At 46.6% G+C, this 27,264-nt stretch overlaps 1 protein-coding gene across 3 annotated transcripts in view; it reads right to left on the bottom strand.

The window, feature by feature from the left end:
- PARN (poly(A)-specific ribonuclease) overlaps window positions 1-27,264 on the bottom strand; it is a 164,191-nt gene that overhangs the window by 40,231 nt on the left and 96,696 nt on the right. For all 3 annotated transcript variants that reach the window (XM_027043209.2, XM_015067244.2, XM_027043208.2), the window contains one exon: window positions 965-1,154. In XM_027043209.2, coding sequence (XP_026899010.1) covers window positions 965-1,154 — 190 coding nt within the window. The remainder of the gene's footprint in view (window positions 1-964; window positions 1,155-27,264) is intronic.

Below are 27,264 nucleotides of genomic sequence, written 5' to 3' on the forward strand. Positions count from 1 at the left end.
ATCTCTAAACAACCACTTAAAATGCATGAAGGATCAGGGGGCCTGGGTGGCCCAGTTGGTTGAGCATCTGGCTCTCAATTTCAGGTCGGGTTATGATCCCAAGGTTGTGGGATTGAGCCCAGCTTTGGGCTCCGCACTGGGCATGGAGGCTGCTTAAGATTCTCTCCCTCTCTCCCTCTGCCCCTCAGCCCCACTTGCATGCTTTCTCTCTCTCTCTCTCTCTCTCTCTCTCTCTCTCTGCCCCTCCCCCTTGCTCGCACACACTCTTAAAAAATAAAAAAGAAAGAAACAAAAAGAAAAAAGACATGGAGCGCAATCCAAAATATTAACAGTGATTGTTTCTGGGTGGTGGGATTATGGCTCATACTTTCTTCTTTAAGTTCACACTTTTCTAATCTTCATCGTTTTCTGTAATGAACTTTCCCTCCTGGTTTTCTACACCTGTATTTTGTCCTTCTACTAAGAGACAGCATGTGACCAGCCTATATCTTCTGAAGGAAGGGTTATGGGTCATGAGGGGTAGTAAGTCAAGTTCTCTTTCTACAGCAGGGATGTGGTTCAGTGTCTCCATGGGATCTGCAAGGAGGCCGAACACTCAGGCAGGGGCACGATGGTGGACCGGGGGGAGGAAGGGGGCATAGACTGGACACGGAAGGGGTTCAGCTCTGATCCTGGTTCTCTCACTGGACTGGCGGGCAGGTCAGAGAGCCCCAGCTGCCGCACCCTCAATTGGGAAGAACCCATATCCGGTCTGCCTCAGTGGGGCCGTGTGAGTGTTAAGCACAGGAGTTGGGTCTACATGGCGCAGAAGGAATGAAGGTGGCAATAACTTCTGGTATGACGTGGAGAGTTAGAAAACACTCTTTCTCACAAGTCACAATTATGACTTCTAGTCCTGTGAGAACAAGAAAAGCCGTTGCTAGAACAACTCTGCCCGTTTAAATCAAGCACCGAGAACTCTTACCTATTGGCGTGGTGATAGTGATTCTGCAGAGCATAGGATATGCACTGAGTGTTTAACCGCTTTCTCTCAACCTCCTTCCAACTATCTTCTGTCCACTTTCTCTTGATCTGCTTCTCCTCATGTTTTTTTCCCACATAGTCAGCATAGGTTTGGATCCGATAGCTTTCCGCATATTTGCTGGTATTGACGGCTACGAGGAAAATAAAAAAAATCCGTGTAAAAATGTCTGGCCTTGCCCTGGAGATGTCACTTTCAAAAGGTGGCCAGAGGTAGTAAAAGAAACCAGGGATTCAGGTCTGAGTTCTGACCCCAGCTGTGCCATTTAGAAGCCAGGTGGCCTCGGGAATGTCCCACAGGCTCTTCAAATCTGTTTTCTCATTGGGAGAAAAGACAGCCGTCATACCCCAATCTTTGTGATTCTGTGCAAGTGCTCTGTAAACTATAAAGAACCATTATGAGATAAGTAAAGTGCATTTGCAGGTAACATTACTGGCTTGAAAATTACTCATTTTCAGAGTAAGAAAATGGGAGAAAAAAAAACCCACTAAGGGAATACTGTAAACTCCTCCTTGTTAGAAAGTGAAAATGAAAATGAAAGCAATATTGACAGCAGAGCTGAGACCACCGTGTCCGATATGGAAGGTCTACCCTATGTCTGTGCCCAGTGCCTTCCATACGAGATGTCTAACCTCACAACACATTCGCAAGCGAGGCACAGACGTTGGGTGGCTGCCACAGGCCACGCGGCGGGCTGGTGGCAGCGCTGGGAAGCAACACCAGGCTGCCTGGACCCGAAGGCCAGGGCCCTTCTTGTCACTCTGCACGTCACTTTCAACTGTGCAAATTCAAGATATCCCCACAAGCACGCCTCTCCTCCTTCCACACCGAAAGACTGCTAATTCTCTGCAATGTGCCTCTGGCTGGCGGGAGCGCTTGGAAGCTGGAGCTCATTCCCTCCTTAGTGCTGACGTTTCACCAAGGCCAGGTCAGTTTTCTTACAGTCTTCGCTGCCTGCTCTTCAGAGGCTGGTGGACAGAACGCTCTGGGAGCGTGGGACCGACGACCCGGGGAAGACCTGTTGGTGGCTGGGCGGCCATTTTGCTGGTTCTGGCTTCTGCAGCTTGCGCATAGACTCTCCGAGCCCACGGTCACCACCAACAGTGACTGCCCACAGTGGCGGTGAGACGGCAAGAGCCTGGCCATGCTGGCAGGGGCCGTTAAGGGCAGACCTTCTACCTGGACAGCTGCAAAAGCACCATGATGTCTACAAGTGGGTCCGTGTCCCCACTCCTGGCAACGTCCTGGGTGCGGAGTAGTTCTCACTAAATAACACGCAAACAAATGCACGGCAGTGACAAGCACACACGGCCCATGAGCACATCAGAACCAGACAGGGGCCTCCAGGACATCGGGGACCTTAAATCAGAGGGAAAGACAACTGTATGAGAGGCAGAGGCTCCACATATCTGACACCTAACGCTTCTCACCTTCGCTCTAAGTGGGCCAGATTTGCCTAAAACTTCTAAGCACAGCAGTGGTTTACAGAATGTCATGCCCTAAACGTTTAGCCATCTGAGGAGCAAAACATAACAACAAAACAAGAAAGAAAGGGAAAAAAAAAAACCAACTCCACTCTTGAAGAAAAACACGTATTTTTACTAAGAAGTTTGCTGTAACTTTTCAAATAATCACTCTAGAGTTAAAGAGGAAAAAAGGTGGGAGGGAGGACCCTCAGAGTATTACAGAACTTCCCTATTACAGCGAGTCTCCCAGAGAAGGAGAGTGAGTTGCTGAGATGTGTGCTCAAGGCGGCGTGCCCTGACTCACTCGCAAGAAGATAAACAGAAGAAGCATCCAGTTTTGGAGACGCACTACCAGCCAAAGTCACTCTGAGCACAGAACCACAGAAAACGGGATCCTTTCTTGAAAATCTTACTCCGTGGGACAGCTACTTCTGCTGCTTTCAGTGGACTGCATTTCTGACTTTCTCCGCTCACTTAACCACCCGACCATTTATGCATCCAATACACATCAACCACCCATGCTTCCCACCTGGCCACTGCTCGCTGTCCCGGGGACCGTGTCAGATGTTCGGGAGAACGAGACACAATTTCCACTCTCTGAAGCTTATCCTGTCACATGCAAACGTCACGTGGAGGGGATTTCACTGGAAGCATAAGACCACCTTACTGACACGGGTTAAACTTTCAGCGTGATCTATGATGAGAACCCAAAGATTCTATCATCACTGTTCGGTCCTGATGGTCGGCCAATGAGCAGCTCCCGAATTTCCTTGTCTTAAGTTCCATTCCTTCTTCCAGCAGGTTTATTTTGCGAGCATGCGCCAAAGGGATGACATCTGCAATGATTCCTCTCTCGAGTTTCATTTGGACTCCCAAGTAAAAGAGTAGGCTTGAGTCAATATTCCCCATGAAAGCAAAGGTGATGATAGGGTCATAAAGGAGCCAAGATGTTCTATTTAACAGTATCTGGTCGTTTCCAATAATCCAGCGCGCAGCCCCACGGACAAATGTTACAAACAAGCCCCTGACCACGGTGGGGAATTTACCCGAGAACATGTGGAATGGGGATCACTTAAAAGGGGAAACAAATAACAAGCCACTTTTCACCGCTGGCCTTCACATGGCAGTCATTTACCAGCATTCCTTCACGTCCCAGCAGCTCCAGAGCTCGCGGCCTTTCATCTGGAAGCCAAGCTCTGGCTCACAGCCACCCCTCCTCGAACGGATGAATCAGCAAAATGAATTGGCTGTCAGCTGTGTCCTCCAGTGGTTCCAGCTCGCCTGTCAGCAGCAGCATGTAGCGAGCCGCGCGGTAATACTAACCTTTTCCAAATTTGTCAGGGAAATGATTCAAGGCCACCTTTTGGTGGTGCCACTTGGTTAGAGCCTCTGGGGAAGCGCGCATGCCGATGGCCCTCCCCGCCTCCTTGGAGGGGAGCCAGGGCAGCCCCGCCCACCACAGCTTCCCTGGGCCAGGGCTGCTCATCTCCTGACACCCGGCACGGCACGCATTACAGCATTTCATCTTCACGGGGGGCCCCCGCAGGGAAGGGATGCTCTAGTCACCACCCAGGGACAGAGACTGACATCAGGGAAGCCAGGCTGCTGGCCTAAGGTCTTGTAGGCAAGTGACAAAGCTGGTGTGGAACCAAAACATGACTTTTTAGGTGATACCACCATGTGCTGCCATATATTTGTATGTACTTATGTGGTTATTTAGATTGATGGTTGTCTTCTAAAATGCTTCCTTTACTAGGGGTTTTAAAGAATGTTTAGATTTTTCCCTAAAAATTTAAGAACTTTCTATTACTGTCACGCAAAGCCTCTGCAACGAAGTTGGTGGATACGTTAAGATTATGGATCAGGTGACTTAAGATATAGATTCCTTCCTAACTTGATCTATAGACTTAATTCCACATTTTAATAAAAGATCGAAAAAATTAAAAATGAAATTAAAAACAAGTATCAATAGAAAACAGAACAGGGTTAGTCAGGGACTGGGGGAGGAGGTGAAGTACAAAGGGGATGAGGGAATTTTGGGGGGCGATGGAACAGTCTTATATCTTGATTGCGGTGGTGGTTACAGGGCTATATGCATTTGCTGAAACACAGAGCTGTGCAACAAAGAGGGTATTTTTACTCTACAAAAATTATATCCCAATTATTCTGTGGAATTGGAAAGGTTGATTCCAAAAGTTAAACAGAAGAACAAATGGGCCAACAATGGCCCAGACATTTCTGAAGAAGAATAAGGAAGGGGGACTTGCCTTGCTAGCTATAAAAGCTTCCTTTAAGCCAAAGTAACTAAGATGGTGTATAAATATACAGAGATCAACAAACTGACCAAGGGTACAGAAGAGCCTAGAAACAGACTGATGCATCTTTGAAACTTTGATTTTTGACAGAGACAGCATGACAGAAAATGTGGGAAAGGAAAAGTTGGAAAAATTGTTTATCCATAGGAAAAAAAAACGAAATTGGATTCTTAGTCACATCACGCTGAGAAATCAACTCCAGATGGATGAAGAAATGAAATGTCAAAAGCAAACTTTGAAAACTTGAAAAGAAAATATAAGTGCATATCTTTTCTGAGCTTGAAGTAGGAAAGAATTTATGAAGACACAAATAACGTTAAGCATTAAAATAGGTCAGTTAGTAGGACTACATTAAATAAAACCCTGTCCATCAGCAGACACTTTAGAGAGAAAAGCCAATCCACAAACCGGGAGAAGATGTTGGTAATGCGTGGAACTGGTGAAGGTTTAGCACCAGAATACGTAAAAACACCTACAAATCAGAAAGAAAACACCCAACACAAAAATGGGCAAAAGACATGAAAAGCATGCACAGTCATTTCACAGAAAAGGAAGCACAGAAAGCCAATAATCATTTAAAGAGATGCTCAAGCTTAGGCAAAGTCAATTATGAGCACAGTAAGATCTCACTTTGTGCCTGTTTTGTTGGCAAAAGCAGAAAAGACTAAGAGCAATGATGAGGAAGATGTGGAGCAATAGGATCTCCACTGGTACCACCACTATGGAAGACAATTAAGCATTCTCATTTGAAGTGGACCATGATGCACATACCCTATGACCCAACAATTCCACTCCTAAATATAAAATACTACGTATTACAAGGTAAATACAAGGATTCTTTTTTTTAAAGAACACACTGGTTATTAACAGCTGGGGGGCAGCGAGGGAAAGAGGAAGGGAGGGAGGGAGGGAAGAAGGAAGGAAGGAAGGAAGGAAGGAAGGAAGGAAGGAAGGCAGGCAGGCAGGCGCAATCCAAATGTTCATCAGCAGGTGAATGGACAAATTGTGGTATATTCCCACAATGCAATACTATGTATCAGTAAACACAAATGAACTACAACAACATATAATAAAATGGATGGATCTTAGGGATGTAATAGTGAATGAGAAATTCAAGTCCTAGAAGTTCATTTGCAGAATGACACCTTTTTATTGTGTTCTAAAACAAAAATCAAACGAACAAAAAATATATCCCAGGAGGTGTGCGGGGTGTGTGTGTGTGTGTGTGTGTGTGTGTGAGAGAGAGACAGAAACAAAGACAGAGACAGTCAGAGAGACAGAGAACAAAAAAGCAAGAAAATGATCAACACAGCTTTCAGGAGAGCGGTCGCCCCCGGCAGGGAACCAGAAGGATGGGACCGGAAGGAACAACAGAAAGATGTAATTTATTAGCAGTTTAGGTCCCTGGTTGAGTGGCAGTTTCACAGATGTTCCTTACATCTGAAACAAACAAATTCTTCAGGTTTTCTGTAGTTTACCCTGTCCAAGTACTAAGGGCCGTTTCTGGGACAGATGCTCCAAGTTGGAAGGTGTCTCAAAGACAAGGTGAGAGTCTCTCCAGGTTCCATGTCCTCAGTGACACGGCGGTGCCGCATCTCCAAACTTCCTCAGGAAGCCAGGCACATCAGGGCCACCTGGCCACCTGACGGCTGAGGTCGGTGAGGTGTACCATCAGCCCCGCGTGTGGCGTCTGCAACGGCCATCCACAGCAGACATTAAGTTCTCAATGTCTCACGCTTCATTCTTACTAGTCTAATCGCTCCGGGAAGGAGAAATTTACTGGATGCTCCCTCCGCCAGGCATAGGGAATCCTGTGGGCGTTATCGTGACTACACAGGTGAAGAAAGTGAGGCTCAGACCAAGGGACTAGCCCAAGGACCTGAAGTGCTTGGGCTAGGATCCAAACCAAAGCCTACATTCTTTTCATGACACCATGGGCGTTGCAAGGGTCCCAGATGGGGTCATTCAGGGTCAAAGTAACACTGAAAAAGAAAACCAAAGCAGGAGGCATCACAATCCTGGACTTCAAGCTGTATTACAAAGCTGTAATTATCACGACAGTACGGTATTGGCATAAAAACGGACACTCGGATCAATGGAACAGAATAGGGAACCCAGAAATGGACCCACAAACGTATGGCCAACTAATCTTTGACAAAGCAGGAAAGAATATCCAATGGAAAAAAGACAGTCTCTTTAGCAAATGGTGCTGGGAAAACTGGACAGAGACATGCAGAAGAATGAACCTGGACCACGTTCTTACACCATACACAAAAATAAACTCAAAATGGATCAAAGACCTAAATGTGAGACAGGAAACCATCAAAACCCTAGAGGAGAAAACAGACAATAACACCTTTGACCTCAGCGGCAGCAATTTCTTGCTTGACATGTCTCTGAAGGCAAGGGAATTAAAAGCAAAAATGAACTATTGGAATCTCATCAAGATAAAAAGCTTCCGCACTGCAAAGAAACAATCTAAACAAAACTGAAAGGCAACTGATGGAATGGATAAAAATATTTGCAAATGACATATAAGATAAAGGGTTAGTATCCAAAATCTATAAAGAGCTCACCAAACTCAACACCCGAAAAACAAATAATCCAGAAGAAATGGGCAGGAGACATGAATAGACACTTTTCCGAAGAAGACATCCAGATGGCCAACAGGCACATGAGAAGATGCTCAATGTCACTCCTCGTCAGGGAAATAGAAATCAAAACCACACTGAGATACCACCTCACACCAGTCACAGTGGCTAAAATCAACAACTCAAGAAACTACAGATGCCGGCGGTGTAGAGAAAGGGGAACCCTCTAGCACTGTTGGTGGGAATGCAAACTGGTGCGGCCGCTCTGGAAAACAGCATGGAGGTTCCTCAAAAAACCTAAAAATAGAACTACCCGACGACCCAGCAAATGTACTACTAGGAATTTACCCAGGGGATACAGGAGTGCTGATGCATAGGGGCACTTGTACCCCAATGTTTATAGCAGCACTCTCAACAACAGCCAAATTATGGAAAGAGCTAAATGCCCATCAACTGATGAATGGATAAAGAAGATGTGGTTTATATACACAATGGAATGCCACTTGGCATTGAGAAAGAATGAAATCCTGCCATTTGCAGCAACATGGATGGAACTGGAGGGTATTATGCTAAGTGGAATAAGTCAGGCAGAGAAAGATACCATATGTTTTCACTACTCATTTGTGGAACTGGAGAAACTTAGCAGAAGACTATGGGAGAGGGGAAGGGGGAAAAATAGTTACACACAGAGAGTGGGGGAGGCAAACATAAGAGACTCTTCAATACAGAGAACAAACTGAGGGTTCATGAGTGGGGGGCAGGGGAGAGGGGGAAATGGGTGATGGGCACTGAGGAGGGCACTTGTTGGGATGAGCACGGGGTGTTGTATTAAGCGATGAATCCTGGGAATCTACCCCCGAAACCAAGAACACACTGTACACACTGTTTGTTAGGTGACTTCACAAAAAATTACATTAAAAAATAATAATAATTAATTAATAAAAGGGTGGAAACGAAAGCCCTCAAGGCCTGTGGAAGAGGACACACAGAAATAACGAGGGAAGAGGCAGAGGGGACGTGATGCTGTCATCTCTGCTTCCCCGAGGTCCCCCACGGAGCGGCTGACGCACAGGAGGCGCCCGGTAAGAGAAGGCGGCCGGGGACCAGGCTACAGAAATGTGAAGGCGGAGGGAGAGCTGAGCGCTACCGAGCCCGCTCAAGGCTCCTCACCGCCAGGGCAGGCGGCGCCCCTGCGTGCTGACAAGGCTGAGAGAAGGAAGTGCGTGTGACCCTGGCTCTGCCACCTGCAGGCCGTGCCCGTGACCGTGTTCTCTCCACATCACCCCCTCCATTAAAGACAGACGGCCACTCACTCTGCCCGCTGCTCCCATGCCTCATGTCACCTCCCAGCTCTCTAATTAAGGCTGAAGAAGTGGCAAGGAAAACCTACTCTGCAAAGTGCGGAAAGGCTGGCATGTAGATGGGATGACATTGACTTAAAACCTTAAAACCCCTCTGACTTATTTAATTTTTTTTTTTAACGTTTATTTATTTTTGAGACAGAGAGAGACAGAGCATGAACGGGGGAGGGGCAGAGAGAGAGGGAGACACAGAATCGGAAACAGGCTCCAGGCTCTGAGCTGTCAGCACAGAGCCCGACGCGGGGCTCGAACTCACAGACCGTTAGATCATGACCAGAGCCGAAGTGGGACGCTTAACCGACTGAGCCACCCAGGCGCCCCCCCACCTCTGACTTATTTAAAAGGAAGACAACGAAGTGGCAAAACCACAGGTTCTGAGGCCACAGAGGCCTGGGTTCAAATCCTGCCTGAATCTTAACGTGCTCCCTGGCTTCTTTTCTTTACCCATAAAATGGGCTTCCCTACTTACTTTATGAAGCGGCTAGAAGAGTGGACACTGTGCATGCAAAGCTTTTAGCACAGGGCCTGGCACACAGTAGGTGCCTCATTAGGGAGGCTACTGCTGTTAAATCACAAAACATGTAGTTCGGACAAAGAGAACGGCGCTGCGGCCCATATGGATGTTCTACAGCTGACACGGAATCAGCGAGCTGTAACTCACCACACCTTGCTGTGCCCGAGGCGAGCGTGGCCTGACATCCCCGAGTCCGCACTAGCTCATGGGACACGCCGTCGTTTAGAACACGGATGCCGTCTAGCAAAAGCTTTCCCGCGCAAAAGCGTGGAAACCAAACGGAAAACGGGGGGGGACCGGTATACCAACCGTACTCGACAAGTGTAAAATCCAGAAGTCTGTAACTATATTTTTCAAAACCGTACTGAGGCCAAAACAAATCCAATCGTTTTCACTAACTCTGCTGACAACACCACAGTCAGCTTTACAGACATTCACCTCAATCATTCATTCACAAACACAGGCGCCGCGTGATGTGCTGGGCGCCGGGGTGTGGCAGGAGAAATGGGACATTCTCCGCCCTGAAGAGGCCCACAATCCAGAGGAGGACAGGAAGGGAACAGATTGGTAGCGAACACCCGGTAGGCGAGAATCCAGGCATGAGGATGTTCACATGAGGGCAGGAGGGAAGGAGAGGGGAGGACCAACACCAACTGGCTAAAGGTAGACTTTGAGGGCGAGGGTGAGAGTTGGGCTCTAAGCCCCCGAGGCCTAGGCCTACGCCAAGCGCCTTAGCATCCAATGAACGAGGTCACTAAGGAACACTGCTTCCATTAACCGGCTGGTGTTGCGTTTGTTCTTTTTCTTTTCATAGTTCCTAGCTGAAAAGTCAACGAGAAATAAATAAAGCTCCCATTTACTGAGTATTTACTGTCTATAAGAACTATGTTAACGCTTTACAAACAAATGTACTTAGTTCTCACTTGGTCACTTCTTCGTGCATCCATTAGTTTATGAATACAGACACTGATGTATTAAATTCTCATTTGTCCATTCATCCATCTATCCATTCATTCAGGAACAAACATGCCATCCTCTAAGCCTCAGTGACCGGGGCTGTGAGGGTGGGTCAGAGACACAGGCCCTGTGTTCGCCGGGAGACAGACTGTGAACAGAGCACCACACGTGTACGGAGGGATGGAAATGGAGAGGCGCTCTGGGGGCCCCACGGGGAGCTGGCCAGGCCCAGGATGCGGGGACGGTTCCCTAAGGAAAAGACACTGGGCTCTTTCCTGAGACTGGAATGTTGGGAGGCTACTTGGGGGTGGGAACTGTGTTCCGGGCAGAAGGAACATGAAGTGACCAATCTCTGAATGAGGAAGCACAGCCTTGGCCGAGGAAGTAGAAGACCATCATGGCGGACACGGAGGAGGGGGCGGAGAGGAGCCCACGCTAAAGCTAGAGCGAGGGGCACAGTGCAACGGCCTGAGGCCACGCTGCATGCAGGGGGAGTCACCACGGGGTGTTTAGTCAGGGGGAGGGATGTGATCTGATGTGTGTTTCTACAAGACCGCTGCCCCTGATGGGGCAAGAACAAGAGGAATGGAGACAGCCCGAAGTAAGAAAAGAAGTCGTAACAGAACTCCAAGGAACGCCAACACTTCCTCATCATACACGTGGGGAAGCACAGGCATGGGCGCCCGGGAAGCCACAGGCCAAGGAGGAGGGGGACTAACCTAGAGAGCACGGCTCTGTGGAATCCAAGAAGGAACAGGACAGGGGACTGAGTGACCAAGGCCAGAGGAGGGGAGAGCCTGGTGGCTTTATGGCACGGAGGTCACAGGGACATTTGCAAGAGTGACTGAGTGGTGCGCGGGGTCCACCGACAGCCGAGTGAGGGGGGACACGGGGCAACACATGCAGGGCACTTGACTTTACAGAAGGAAAGCCATCATCAGGAGCAAAGGCGAACTGGGATCTTGCGAGTCTTTTGAAAAGACAGAAGGGATTCAGCAGGTTTCCACGCTGTTGGGAAGAAGTCAACGGGTGGACACAGGGACAAGGTGCAGCACAGGGCCCCGGAGAGGACACGGGGCCCCGGGCACATGATGGGATCTGCTTCTGAGAGAAGGGAGGTGTGGCGCAGAGCTTTAGGAATCCAGGGGTAGGAGGCAGCACCCGGAAGTTGGCTGTTTCCTGGGTGAGGGATTGGGTCTTCCTGAGAGCACCGGGGTGCAGATCGAGAGAACGGGAGAACAGCTGTGGGGCCAGCTGCTGATGAGATGAGGATCCGGCCTGAGACAGCAGCCATCTGTGCGGACTTACCGACGCGCCCCTGCACCTTCTCTTCAAAACAACCCCACGAGCTGGGCAGTAAACTCTATTTTGACAGACGCCCCTGACTTTGATGCCATGCTTCTATGACTGTTTTAACCTACCCCTCACGGCCGTCCACAAAGCAGCGGCTCTAAACCTTAGCCACACAAACAAACGAACAAAAGCAGGTCTCAAGTGCCGACACAGCTCCTTACAAGTGGTGTTGAGGCGTGGAGACCAGAAAGGAAGAAGGGATTTCACGATGGAGTCACACAGGAGTGGACCAACTTCCAACAAAGTTTAAAAGTGAGAGTTACTTTGAGGGAGAGTGGGGGCGGGGAGAGAGAGAGAGAGAGAGAGAATGCCCCCCACCCTTTTATTTAAGACACACAACTTAAAATAGGACTTGGGAAGAATCCCATACTTACTAGTCTCGGTCAACCTGACAGCTGAAAGACCTAAGTAATTTACACCATTCTTCATCCTCCCTGGGAGAAGATCAAGATTGATGTCTCAAATACACAGGAATAATTTAAGGTAAAATCAAAGATCTCCGAGATTCTGCAGCACAGCAGATTTGAAACATCAGACCCTAAACGTCAAGACCACTGAATAAATTCTACTCCGGGGAAGACTAAATATAAATAGTACATGCCTCAGTTACACTATTTTCTAACAGTGTCTTTAAGGTCTGGCCATATACATCACAAAGGAGCACAAGTAAAAAATCATCATGGCTTACGGAACGGTTACCGTGCACAAAGTGTGATATTAGCTCCCATCCCTGGTATGTTACCCTATATTCTGTAGGATCTTAATATATTAATCTTAACACACGTTCCGTCTGTAACCCTACCTCCACAGAAGTGCCCTATTGTGAACATGACAAGACAGAGCCCCAGACGAGTCACTTGCCTGATGTCACAGTGTTAGACAGTGGAAATGGACAGACTTAAGTCACGGCGGGCACAACGCCCCTGCATCAGAGTCCTTGGGGCTCCAAAGGCAGCAGTGCGCAGTAAGTTTTAAGCTGTGACAGCATCGCCAAACAATACCCACCTTGACGACACGCAACCCACTCTGATGTCTTCTGCTCTGTTTCTTTCTACCTTCTTTTTTCATACTGCTGTCGACCAGCATTGATTTCCTGGCCCACAAATGGGCCCTGATCCGAAGTCTGAGACACCCCACGGCTCACTGACACCCACCATTCAAAACGGCATTTCTGTGCGACAATGAGCTTTGTGTTCTCAAAGGTTAGTCAACAAAGGAACTTTTAGGACACAACCTATTCACTGACCAGAGCATGCCTGTAACTGAACTGCGTGCCGGCTGGAGGCAGTGGCTGGGCCCGCAGTCCGACTTAAGTGGGTTCTCTAATCTGGACTAGCTCTCGCTAACACTTCGGATGCCAGATCCAGATATGCGCCCAGTATCAACGCACACCACACACGCCAGGACAATACTTCTGGCGGCTTGTTGCGCTGTTTATGAAGCATTAAATCTGCCACAATGTCAGTGCCATTGCGATAAAGCATAAGCGTCCCATCTTCCCTCTACTTCCCAAAGCGCTGTCTGCAAAAAGCCTGACAGGGCAGCTCCATTTTCAGATTTAAAGGTTTCAGGAGTGAAAAGCTTAAAGTCTGTTTGTTTATAAGCCAACCAGATATGGGATGCTGGGCTGTAATATTTACACCTTCATTAAATGTCTCTGCTGGATGTTTTGATGTGGTTTTCATTGGATAAAGGCATTTATTTACTTACACCTCATGACTCAGCTTACTCATTAACCAAGTGAACCGGGGAGGGAAGGAGAGCCCTGGAGAGACAAGAATGACAGGCCCTTATCAGCCAGGCAGGGCCAAGCCATCTCACCTGCAAGGTGAGTCATCACCCCTGGGAGGGAGGGTGTCGGCCACCAGAAGCCTTTCCCAATAAGGAAAGGATTCCACATAAACCCTGACAGTTCTGCGTGTGGGTCCCGTTAACTGTTTCCTGTCATGCCGCCAGTCTGGCCCCACTCGGCGCTCTCATGATGGCACCACGAGGCCACCATGTGAACGCGAACGTTCTCTTGAGCTCTACCTTTCCTCTCCTCTACTCTACGCCTGCGATGTGCCTACAGAACATTCTGAAATGCACCCGCCTCCTCAGCGTCTCCGGGACACCCCACGTAGGATCTGTCACCACCAGAAAGGTTCGGAAAAATGCCAAAACAACCTCACCTAACACTGCGGCCAGCCACCTCCGCGCCTTCACGGAGCCCTCCTGGCTGGCCCGGGGCCCACCCTTTGTGGGGAGGTAATCAGTTCATAACAAAAGGAATGAAATCTGCTCTTCAGATACAGGTTGCCTTGACACAATGAAATGCATTTGTTGTAACTGGCAATGCTTGGCCTCAGAAGAGAAGTATCCAAAAAGAAATCACACACTTCTCCAAAGGGCAAACAAAGAATTACAAAGTGCAGTCTCATTTTCCACATCAAGTTTACTCTGCTTTGCTGAGATGTGCCCAAAGACTAATGTATTTCACGGGTGGGTCCTGTGTGTAGGGGACACATTAAAACGCTAAGGATGCCCAAACATGCCAAAGGGACAGCAGGAAACTGGATGAGAACTATTTCAATTTCCAAGCCCCTCCCCACTCGGCACTTAACACGTTCATTCTGCGCCTGCATCGTTTTTCTCCTTTCATGTTACCAAATCACTTCTCTAGGGACTTCACAATCTGAGGGAGAGTGGTCCCCTCTTTATTTGCTAAGTAAGTCTGTGTCCCTGTGATGGCAGGCTCCCGGTGCCAGGAATCCGTGGTCAGCCCGACAGGCAGTGTTGGGCTCTGACGAGGGCACGTGAGGCTGTCAAAAGCTGCTGAGGCCGACTCAGTGACACTTCTCTCCAGTCAAACATATGTATACACAGGAGAGCGAGCGGGAGAAGGAGAGAGAGAGAGGAAGAGAGGGACAGAGGGACAAGGAGGGGAAGTGGGCGGGTGGTAAGTGCTTTCGGAAGGCGGTGCCTCCCGGAAAATCAGAGAACGAGTGCTTCTCTGCTCCCGAACGTTTGAAGAACCTACAAGCCTCTCTGCCAGCAGGAGAAAAAGGAAGGTTTGGGGTTTTTTTTCTGAAGCTTTATTTATTTATTTTGAGAGAGACAGAGACGGCGCAAGTGGGGGACGAACAGAACGAGAGGGAGAGAGAGGATCCCAAGAGAGTTCCACACTGCACTGCACTGTCAGCACAGAGCCCAATGCGGGACTTGAACCCACAAGCCAGGAGATCATGAACTGAGCTGAAACCAAGAGTCAGACACTTAAGCGACTGAGCCATCCAGGCACCCCGAGGTAGATTTAAAAACTTTTTTTTAATGTTTTCAACTATTTTTGAGAGAGAGAGAGAGACAGAATGCGAGGAGGGGAGGCACAGAGAGAGAGGGAGACACAGAACCCGAAGCAGGCTCCAGGCTCTGAGTCGTTAGCACAGAGCCAGATGTGGGGCTCAAATTCGTGAACCACGAGATCAGGACCTGAGCTGAAGTCGGACGTTCAACCGACTGAGCCACCCAGGCGCTCTGATTTTTTTTTTTTAAGTTAAGCTTTCCTGCCTCGAGTTGTTACTATCTCTTAAGTTGTTCTAAATACTCATTTTGTCTTCTACATCTTAAGGAGAAAGTAATGTAGATATTTTTGTCTATTTGGACATTCAATGCCAAATCCAACTGGTTAGATAACGCAACCAAGTGTCACACTTAAAAACATTTAGGGGTGCCGGGGTGGCTGAGACAGTTGAGCGTCTGACTCTCAATTTTGGCTCAGGTCATGATCTTGTGGTCCTGAGATCACCTGTGTGCTGGGCATGGAATCTGCTTAAGATTCTCTCCCTCTCTCTCTCTCTCTTTCTCTCTCTCTCTCTCTCTCCGTCTCTCCCTCTCTCCCTCTCTCCCTCTCTCTCCCTCTCCTTCTCCCTGTGACTCTTATCCCTGCTCGTGTTCTTTCTCTAATGAAAATTAATTAGTTAATTAATTAATTAAAAACATTTACATGCAGAAAAGAAAAAAGCAATTAAAATAACTACCTACGTACATAAATAACAAAGCCGTTTACATGAAAAACAACAATAGAGTGGCAAGCGTCATGACATCACTACACTTTGACGTATTTTGGAATGTTCTGTAACATTTTTCTCTTAAAATTCCCAACGACCCAAGGGTTTCCCACAACGTCAAAACAGCCGACACAAACTGGGAAGCTGGACAATGGCTTCTGAAAATCTCGTATCGATCCAGAACGCAGAGTGCTTGATCATGCGGCATCCGTGGATTTTTAAAAGTACTCTACGTTTACTTCTCCCTACAAAAACGGTACCGTCCTTTAAATCATACCTCTGAGGCCCCGCATCTAGGGCCTCTGAAACCAGCCGTCTCGATTGAAGGCCTGACAGCTCCAGCATGTTTGTGTAGTGACTGGACGTGCTCACGCTGCCTTTGCAATGGCACCGTGCTATGACCGTAACGGAGGAAGACGGGAGTGTGCGACAGCGACGTCCCTGGGACCCGGAGGCAGAGCTCCACAAAGCACATTTTCTCATTAAGCTCACACGCAGCGCCCTGTGCCAGGATGGGGCAGCCGTCGGAGGCCTTCAACCGCAGGACAAGGACGAGCCAGGCTGGCTCGTCGTCAAAACCAAATCCGTAGCAAGGATGCGCCTGGCCACAGACTGCTGCTACGCGGCTGGCGCTCAGGGAGACCGGCCACGGGCCTGATTCACAAATGAAGTAACGCTGGATGTAAATTAAACGATAATTAAATTAAAAAAAGAAAAACAAAGTAATGCCGACTCCTCTACACAAAAGGGCGTGTTTTCGGGAGCTAACTCCCCTCAGGACTCGATGTGGGAGTCAAACCGTCCAGCTGCTAAAAACACTTAGGGGTGCCGGGGTGGCTGAGACAGTTGAGCGTCCAACTACATGACACGCAAACGAGAACGGAAAAGACAGCAAATGTCAAAGCGCAGGCGGAGGCATGAACACTAAAGAGGCCGGCCCGCAGAGCCAAGTTTATCCGCTACTCCTCCCGGAGCGGTCGGCAGGCGCTGACGCAGGACTTCTGGGTACGGGAAGGAGGAAAGAAATCCCCACCGCCCCACGTCCACATTTTCTCACAGCGGCCGGCGGGCGGCGGAGTCCCGAGGGTGGGCCGGAAGGCTGCATCCCGGGCGCTCCGCGGCTCCCCCTGAGCGTTCTCTCCCCACAAACATGGGGGGCGGGGGCGGGGGCAGGGGTGAAACGCGAGGAGTAGCTACCTGAAGGCGGCCTTGCCGATCAGGGGGCATATTCTTTCTCCAACTCCAGGCAGAGCGCGGCCGGCAGGCACCGCAGTTGCCAAAGAGAGAGCTCGGGCAGAGCCAGTCCCCGGTTCCCTGGAAGCCTGGACTCAATGCTGTGTGGGTTATTTAAGGGAGGAAAACGGTGTGATCGCCTCACGGTTTGAAAGACTTTCCTAAGACCGCGTGCGCACAGGCCCAGTGGGAGGATGTGTCTTCTGGGCTTGGGCAGTTACCGCTGGACTGAGTGGCTACCAGCACTTGAGCCTCCCCGGACGACTGTTGTCTTATCTTTGACAAGTCGAGGTGTTTCCGCATTCAGTTCGGGGGGCGGGCGACCAGCGCTGTGGAGTTGCAAGAGTGTGCATGTGTGCAGGGAGGCTAAAGAGGAAGACTGCGTCAAAGTTACCCTTGAAAACGTTTGCCCTTTGGGGGCACCTGGGTGGCTCAGTCAGTTAAGCGCCCCAGTCTAGGTTCTGGCTCAGGTGACGACCTCACGGTTTCATGAGTTCCAGCCCTGCGTCGGGCTCCGAGCTGACAGTGTGGCGCTTGCTTGAGATATTCTCATTCTTTCTTTCTTTGACTCCCTCTCTCTCTCTCCTCCCCTCCCCTACTCACGCCATCTCTGTCCCTCTCAACATAAATAAATAAAACTTAAAAAAGAAGACAAAATGCCCTTGGGAGGTGCCACACTGGCATCCCACGTGGCTGTTCCTCCCCTCAAGGTCAGAACGTACGCCGCGTTTCCTCTTCCCTCCCACACCAGAGGCGGAAGACAGGGCGCACGTGAGGACCACGCGGCTGACCACGCTCTAGACAGCTCGCTACGGGCAGAAGGGGAGAACTGATATTCACAAGGCAGAAGCAGATCCGTATTTCCCATTTCATCTCTGACTCACTTGGGTGCATCCTTTCACTGGGTGGAGCGACCAGCAAAACCAGTATTGCTGCAAAAAAAAAAACCAAAAAAACAAAAAAACCACCTCCCCCCAAATGAGTAAGTTTGAATGGCTGAATTTACTCAAGCTTAAAAATGTTATGAAGCAACTGTGGTTGGAAAACTAGTGACTACACAATCCACGCCTTGTGCCTGTCCTCGAACCACACACGCCCAGGCCAGTTCTCGGAAGACAAGGAATGTGTTTCAGTCATCCTGTATCACCAGTGACGTTTCTCTGGGAGAGAATATCTCATACGGTTACCTCTCTGCTTCCGAACAGCCCCGTGCCTGCAGACTGACTACAGGCCACTGAATAACCACATCTGAACTTTCCCGGGGCATGGATTTTACTGGAGATCGGGAAGGAAAAGCTGAATAATTAATCTGGTAATTTAAAACATTTTAATATTAAAATAAAAGATGTATTATAGCGTGGAATTTTTTAAATTTGTGAGAAGCGTTTAAATAAAACACGAGGCTGCACAGAAATGCCAACTCCTTCCTCTATCTCTCCTTCCACTGCCCCCCTCCTCGCCCCCACTGCCCTTGACCATTCCTACCGGCACGCCTTTGGTGTTAGCGGTTTCTAGTGGAAGTTCAGGATTTTAAGAATCACGTTCTCCCACAGAGGCCCTTGGGAATAAATACTGGCTGAATGAATGACCAATTCTCTTTTCTGCTAGAGTGAGAATATAAAAAGGAAGAAGGAACCCCCACTTTCTCTTGGCAGCCAGGAGGTGGATGTAATATACATAGAGAGTAGCTTACACAGGACAATTTGTACTCTAGATTCACAAACGACATTCATGGAGCTGTTAGAGGAGTTCTCTATAGTTAGAAGCAGTCCTGGAAAGAGCTGACTGGTATGAGAAAAGGGTAATGGGTAATGCAATATCTACTTTTCCAGCAAAGGTGCCAGAAACGGATGTATCATGGACCAGCTAGGAAAGGCAGGGGCAGCCCGTGCTATGAGGGTGCGCTCTCAAAGTTCAAATAAATCTGTCCAAAAGGGGTTCTGACCCACGGAGGTGTGGGCACAATGGAAGGTGGGAATCCTGTCCTGCAAGCTCACACCCCATCCCTCACTGACCGGACAACTATGTCTTGGCCTGGGTGAAGGGGTCCCCTTGCATCAGTCAGCTAGCTCGTCTGAATGGTACGGACCAGGGCCTGGGGGAACTTTGAGCAGCGGGGGCCACGTGCACCGAAGGAGCCGCTGACACTTGCTGAGACCACGTCCGGCATGGTCCACACCGCTGACGCTACCCTCTGCTCCCCACATTGTGTAAGAGGAGAAAACTGAAATCTGCGAACTGACTGGACCAAAGTCTTGCAGCCTATGTAATGCGAGAAAGTGGCATTCCCAGAAAAGGCATTCGGTCACTCTAGCGACCAAAGCAAGGAAGCTGCCACCCACTGGCCACCTACCCTAGCTGTTCTCAGACGTAGGGGACACAGTCCCATCCCGTCAGTCCTCTCTGTGTGCCTTCTGCAGCAGACAGTCCACAGACTGTCAGTGAATGTTCTATCTACATGAGAAGGGGCTTAAAGAAGCTCATATCCTTTGACCTCGTGATTCTTCTTTTAGGAAACCAGTCCATGAAAACAACCTAAGATGAGAACTGATTTTTTTATGCACAGAGACGTTTGGAGGTGAAAATGTATATACATACATTTAAAAAAACATAAATAGGGGCACCTGGGTGGCTTGTCAGTTAAGGCTCTAACTCTTGGTTTCAGCTCAGGTCATGATTTCACAGTTTGTGAGTCTGAGCCCCACAATGGGCTCTGTGCTGATAGTGTGGAGCCTACTTGGGATTCTTGCTCTCTGTTCTTCCCCTACTCGTGCTCTCTCTTGCTCTCAAAATAAATAAATAAAACTTAAAAAGAGAAACATAAATAAACCTCCTAAATGTTCAACAGTAGGGTAAAAGCTAAATAATGTGCTAGTCATATTCACTAAAAGTTATGCCTTTCAAAGGGATAATAACCAAACAAATAATCAGTAAGTTCTCTGGCTAGTTATTTGGACAAAAGTAACTTGGATGCCTAGCCCACAGGTTACAATACTGATGCACTCAAGCAAATACGTGCTGATCACCCACTATACGTGAGGCACTATTTTCGGCACTGAAAATACATTTAGAATAAAACTCTGCCCTTCTGGATGGTGGTTAGATGGGTATGTTCACTTTGAGATAATTCTTTGAGAAGTACATTTATGATACATGCAGTTTTAAAAAAAAATTTTTTTTAAGTTTATTTTGAGAGAGTATGAGTGGGGGAGGGCACAGAGAGAGACAGAGACAGAGAGAGAGAGAGAGAGAAAGAGAGGGAGAGAATCCCAAGCAGGCTCCGTGCTGCTAAGTGCAAAGCCGGACATGGAGCTTGAACTCACGAAATCATAAGATCATGACCTGAGCCAAAACCAAGAGTCAGACGCTTCACGGACTGAGCCACCCAGGTGCCCCAATACACGCACTTCTCTCTATGTATGTTAAACTTCAATTAAAAAAAAAAAAGTCCTGCCTTCATGGATTTTGCATTCCAATAGAAGAATACAGAGACTAGGGGCACCTGGGTGGCTCAGTTAATTAACCGTCTGACTCCTGATCTTAGTTAGCTAAGGACTTGATCTCAGAGTCATGAGTTCAAGCCCCACATTGAACTCTGTGCTGGATATGAAGTCTACTTAAAAAAAAAAAAAAAAAGAAGAAGAAGAAGGGTGCATGGGTGGCTCAGTCGGTTAAGCATCCAACTTGGGCTCAGGTCATGATCTCATGGTTCCTGGGCTCAAGGCCTGCGTCGGGCTCTGTGCTGACAGCTCACAGCCTGGGGCCTGCTTTAGATTCTGTGTGTCCTTCTCTCTCTGCCCCTCCCCTGCTCACACTCTGTCTCTCTCTGTCTCTGTCTCTCAAAGATGAATAAATGTAAAAAAAAAAAAAAAAAAAAAAAAAATAGAGACACTAAACAAAAACTTGAAAATACACCATAGATGAGTCGTGCTTTGGAAAAAAGGAAAAGCAGGGAGTGCTGAGATGGCTTTACAGTTTTAAATGACATAGAGAAAGGCTTCCTGATGAGGAGGCAAATAAAAATACTGAATGCCCAGTTACAGCTGAATTTCAAATAAGCAACAGATCATTGTTTAGTATTAGTACGTTCTATACGATATCTGGGACACACTTATTTTAAGCAAAATCTGGCAACCCTAAATATTTACCAACAAGTGTCATTTGAGCAAAACTCGTTCCTATTGGATTAAATATTTCATGCTTCTAAAGAAGATGCCAAAGGTAGAAACTATGAAAAAATAAATTAATAGCTGTTACTATGGAAAAATGCAAAGGTGTGGTGTAGTCAAATAGACCTATGTGAGGAAGTACATGACAAACGGGGGTAAATATCTGCAAACACAAAACCCAGAATTAATCTCCTTAAGCGCCCATTTCTTCTGTGAAATGAAGGGGGGAAATCATACCTGTGTTCCACAGAGTTGTTAGGAAAATTTGATAACAGCATCTAATATCTAATAACCGATGGTTCGCCGAGTATTAAAAATAAATCACAATCATAACATAAGTATACTTACAAATCAGTAAGAAAAGCACACAATTCTCTAAATAAGAAGAACCAATTAAACTGTCAAAGTAACTCCAGGGCCGCTGGGACAACAAGTACACTGAACAGATGACATCCTTGCACAAGTCTTATCTGTGGAGTGCTTATTAATCACAAAGGGGGAAAGCTACAGGGGAGAGAGAAGTCACCACCTAACGAGCTCATCTACTGCAACATCAGTAATAATGGAACACACTGTCGCTGAGAACACATCGCCTAGGTAAGACTCGCGCCACAAGCTCTTACTTGGAATCTTATGGGACGGACAAAGCACACAGAGCAAAATGACCACTGGGCTGAACTCCTCAAGGATGTCAACGCTGTGAAAAACAAAAACGTGCTGGGGAACTGTTCTAGAATAAGGAACACTGAAGAGCCATGAGGACTAAATACGTGATGACTGGTTCTCGTTTCAAAATAATAAAAAACTCTAATAGGCATTAACTGGGACCTAAACCAAGATCATGCATTTCCTACAAAGAAAAATACACACACACACACACACACACACACACACACACACACACACACACACATTGATATACGCTATTTTGTTATGAATGTACGTGTATATGTGTGTGTGCACATGTATGTGCCTGGAGACTAAGGGGGAGTTAAAGCAGATACGACAAAGTTGCTATCTTATCTACAGGTCTGAAACTTTTCAAAGTATAAAGTTGGGGAAAATAGCAAAAACTAAACAAAATAAAATGCATCAAGTCCAACTGCAAGGAAAACAAAGAAAGAAAATACATCCTTCCTCAGCAATCAAAGAAGTGCTGATAATGTTTTGAAAAAAAAAAAAAAATACCTAACACTGGATGGATTATAAACCGACATAACACCTTTGCATGGGGCAAACTGGCAATATGAGAAACTCTGATTTGTAAGCCTTTTATAAAACCAAAAATCGTGCCACAGACAGAGACCAAGTGACACTCCAGAGACTTGGAATTTTGCACATGGAGTTTCTTCCTTCATATAACATTCTTGTGCCCAAAGAGGTCTGACAGTGTTATTGGTAACACTACAAATGAAACACAGCTTAAAAACTCCCTAATAATATTGTTGGGTAAATCATGGTATATCGACCCAGACTGATTTAACGAATGCAGCCAGTTTTCACAGAGTTAAAATAACTTGAGAAAACTTCTCACAACTGTTATTGAAAAAAAACAAAACCTCAAGCTCTGTGTATGGTATGATTCTACCCACATAAGATAAAGAGGCAAAATACAGCAAGAAAATATGCCTGAAAGTCATCACGATTATTTCTAGGTGATTTTGTTTTTTAATTCTGTTGGTGTGTTGTGTGTCTCTACTTGATTTTCTACAATGAGCACGTATTCAGGGCACCTGGGAGGGTCAGTAGGTTAAGCTTCCGACTTCCGCTCAGGTCATGATCTCACAGTTCATGGATTCAGGGTGCACGTCGGGCTTTGTGCTGACAGCTCAGAGCCTGGAGCCTGCTTTGGATTCTGTGTCTCCCTCTCTCTCTCTGTCCCTCCACTGCTCATTCTGTCTCTCTCTCTCTTTTTCAAAAGTAAAACATTAAAGAAATTTTATAATGAGCATGTATTCCGATTTTTTTTTAAAGTATTTTTAGGGGCACCTGAGTGACTCAGTCGGTTAAGCGTCCAACTCTTAGTTTCAGCTCAGGTCATGATCTCACAGTTCCTGGGTTCGAGCCCCACATCAGTATGGAGGCTGCTTGAGATTCTCTCTCTCCCTCTCTCTCTGCCCCACCCCTGCTCGCAGTGTCTCTGTCTCTCTCAAAATGAATAAATCAACTTTAAAGATAAATAAGTAAATAGGGTTGCCTGGGTGGCTCAGTCCGTTAAGCATCTGACTTCCGCTCAGGTCACGATCTTGCAGTTTGTGAGTTCCAGCCCCGTGTCGGGCTCTGTGCTGACAGCTCAGAGCCTGGAGCCTGCCTCAGATTCTGTGTCTCCCTCTCCCTCTGCCCCTCCTCTGCTCGTTCTCCCTCCGCCCCCCCCCTCCCCCGCTGTCTCTTTCTCTGTCAAAAGTAAATATTAAAGAAAAATTTTTTAAAGTGTCTTTTAAAAATAAAAGACCAAAAAAACTGGCATTCTTAGACTTGAAACATAGTGAAATTTCTGTTACTGTAGTTACCTTGTCTGATGACCTGAAAACTGGGTGCAGGGAATACAGGCTCATGTTCCTACAGTGCTGTCCTCTGTAATAACTGGGAGAGAGCTCTATTTAAAAAGAAAACTTTTTATCTGGCCGCGGTATAGCAAAGTTTCTGAAAATTATAGAGGAAGGCTATGAGTTATGAATAAGTTTACACAAATTATTATTAATATGCTGAAATGCTAGATACTCAAAAGGATTGATTTAATGCCAGCCAACACCGAAATAAATGCAGTCTCAATATTTTATTTAATTAATTCGGTGTTTGGCTATAGCTCAACCTCAAAAATCCTAATCGAGACACAACCAAAATTCCACAATTCATTTCATTTATGACTACTCACTGGCTTAAGAGATCACAAAGTAAATGGAAATCCCTCTATCATTTCTTTTTTAAAATTTATCTTTTTATTTGAGAGAGAGAAAGAGAGTGTGCATGCAGGTGGGGGAAAGGGGCAGAGGGGAGAGAGAGAGAGAAAGAGGGAGGGAATCCCAAACAGACTCCATCCCAGCACGGAGCCTGAGGTGGGGCTCGATCCCATGACCACGAGATCATGACCTGAGCCGAAATCAAGAACTGGACGCTCAACTGACTGAGCCACCCAGGCGCCTATCATTGTGGAACGTATGCAAATCAACATCTTAACTTGACAATTTCTACCATTTGATAGAATTTAAAAATTACTCTTAGAGGTATAGTATTCTGAGAATAATAAAATCATTATGAGGATCCCGGAGGTAAAATTTCCAAATAAGCTGAATGACTAAAAAATAAAAATTATTCTGAAATCATATGTAAAGTTTGCCATAAAATAAACCACGTAGTGGACTGTGTGTACTGAGACGAATCTCCCAAGAAAGCCCCCTCTACTGAGAAGGGAACCTTTCCCAGGAGGCTACAAGCTGCCAGAGTAAACAACACTGTGTCAACCTGCTTCTCGGACTTCCCCGGGCGGCCCCCTTTTTCATGCAGACAAGGACACCACCGCACAGACGGGTACTCTGACTCCAGCCTCCGTCGTGAGAATGTCGTCATTACACTGGCCATGCTGCTTCCCCACAGAAAGAACAAACAGTGTGCACTTAACAGTTACTGAACTGGGGGTGGCCAGAAGGGGAAGAGAAGACTCTATCCAAAAAATATGATGTATTGCATGATTAGTTACTAAGTTTCTCTGCAGCTAGAAGAGATTATTTTGAAATGTCACAGATGGTAAAGCACTGTAACTACCAATCCACTTTCACGGGAAGGAATACTTGGGGGACGAAATGTTTAAACTAAACTCTTAACCCTACCCATCACGTAAGAGCTATCAAATGAATATCAAATTGTAAACTCTGATCATTCTTGTTATGATTTAAAACTCACAAATATTAAGCTCTAGTACTTGATCAAAGATCACAATATCTAAGAGCACCTGAAAAGCATTTTTATTTGTAGTATTAACTGAAACACTGTGTTAGGGTAAAAATGTATTAAAGCAAATTAGAGACTTGCATAGCTGAAGTAAAAAACAAACAGAAGCCTACAGAATCTAGTGTTCCAGGCAGAAATTCCTTTCACAAGAAAAGGTGCATTTCTGGGGCCCCTGGGTGGCTCAGTCGGTTAAGCGTCCCACTTCGGCTCAGATCATGGTCTTGCAGTTTGTGGATTTGAGCCCCGCGTCAGGCTCTGGGCTGACAGCTCGGAACCTGGAGCCTGCTTCGGATTCTGCGTCTGCCTCTCTCTCTCTGCCCCTCCCCCGTAGGCGCATGCATGCGTGCACTGTCTCTCTCTCTCAAGAATAAAACATTGAAAATTTTTTGAAAAAAAAAAAGGAAAAAGTGCATTTTCTAACCCATGCGGGAGGTGGGGCGGATTATATATATTTTTCTAGTCTTGAAGGAATAAACACTCGGGTAGCAACTTTCATTACTAGGGAAGAATATGGTTAAGTGCCCTTGTTCCTCCTGGTCCCTAAGAAATGGGCTTCACAACTCTCCAGAGTGGAGGTAGACAACCCATCGTGCTACCATGGTCCTAAATTTTCTTTCAGTAGAAAGTTCTAACTCCTTATCCAGAGCCAATAAACAAACCAAAACATCCCAACAAAACAGTGACAGAAACAGCTGGCAGAAACACTTGTATTCAGAGAAGACTCCCAGAAATCCAACGGTTACTAATTTAACCTACTCAGTATTGCCACGGGGCACTTTCAAGCTTGTCTGCTGCCTAAGACTCTTCCCTGGAGGGGAAATACAACAGCAGAGGGCTGGGGATTTGTTCCTTTGTGAGGAAAAGAAAAGGTCAGAGCCATTTCCAAACCGTGGGGGTAATAATGAGTTTCAGCAAACAAATTTCAACAAGAATTGCAAAAAAAAGAGATATTCTCCTAAAACTATAAACTGCCATCCAGGGCAACTCCTAATACATATTATAATAGCTAATTTAACCAGTACTGTGTTTTTCTATCATTCTTACAAATTCTAGAAAAAAATGAAGGCTGGGAAAACTATTTACTTAGGGATAATTAAGTCCCTGTGTAGAACCACAAATGATACAGGGATTTATAAAAATTCACTTCTTTAAAAAGTTTATTTAATAATTTTGAGACAGAGCGAACAAGCAAGCATATAATTGGCAGTGGGGGGCGGGGGGGGGGGGTGGTGGTGGTCTATGACATCAGCACAGAACCTGATGCAGGGCTCGAACTCAGGAACTGTGAGATCATAACCTGAGCCGAGATCAAGAGTCAGACGCTTAACTGAGCCACCCAGGAGGCCCTAAACACTCATTTTTTTAAAGCACAAGAAGAGAGATTAATCTGTATGATTTGAAGAGGAAAAAGGATGATCTAGGCAAGGAAATAACTGCTTAGTGACAATGACAAAGAAGGAAGCCCAAACCGACAGCCGGACTTAGTTCCTTAATCTACCATTCTGCTTTTCCAAAGACCACGGGAGGTCCCTGCATTTGGAGCCCTGGGTCTGCACACAGTGGAAGCACAGGGCATCAGACCATGTACCTACCACCCCCTTTGTGACATGGTGTTTTGACTTAGCTATGCAGACAATGCTTATCACCCAGCCAAGCTTGCTCTTCTGTTAGGATAAACCAGGAAGGAGGAAAGACAAGAGAAGAAAATAAACCCACACAAAGAGCAGAAAAGGTAGAAAAGAACCGAACCACAAAGCAAAAAAAATGCGTTCACCAATTTCCAAAGTTCTGAACGCCACCCAATCATGAGGTTGTACAATAAAGGTACTTTCTGGATCATTTTCCATTTCAAAGTCCCAAGAACACACAAAAATCAGATCACAAATTCTTACTCTTATTTTATCTACAATCTATACAAATATTTCTTTAAGTTGTACAATGGTCTTCCCTTATACATAAAAAAATTTTTTTTTTAGTTCACTGCCAGCTCAGACTATAAAGCACAGACCTCGCTTATCTCCATGAGCTAACACAGGGCAGGGCGGAAAGTCCAAGCTCCTGTTATCTTTTAAAGGTCAAGGATGAGACAGCTTGGCTCATTCTAGGGACACAGTCTATATCCCTAACACCCTGCTTGGAAATGAATTCTGCTGATCACAAAGAAGGGGGAAAGAAGAGTCTAGACATATTAACACATGTATATTCCCATTGCTGAGAAAACCCCAAGCCACATCCTATTTGATGGTTCGTTAAAAAAAAAAAATTTCTTGGGATGCATTCAAGCAAGAGA

The sequence above is a fragment of the Acinonyx jubatus genome, chromosome E3 (genome assembly GCF_027475565.1).
Source record: "Acinonyx jubatus isolate Ajub_Pintada_27869175 chromosome E3, VMU_Ajub_asm_v1.0, whole genome shotgun sequence".
Taxonomy (NCBI): Eukaryota; Metazoa; Chordata; class Mammalia; order Carnivora; family Felidae; genus Acinonyx; species Acinonyx jubatus.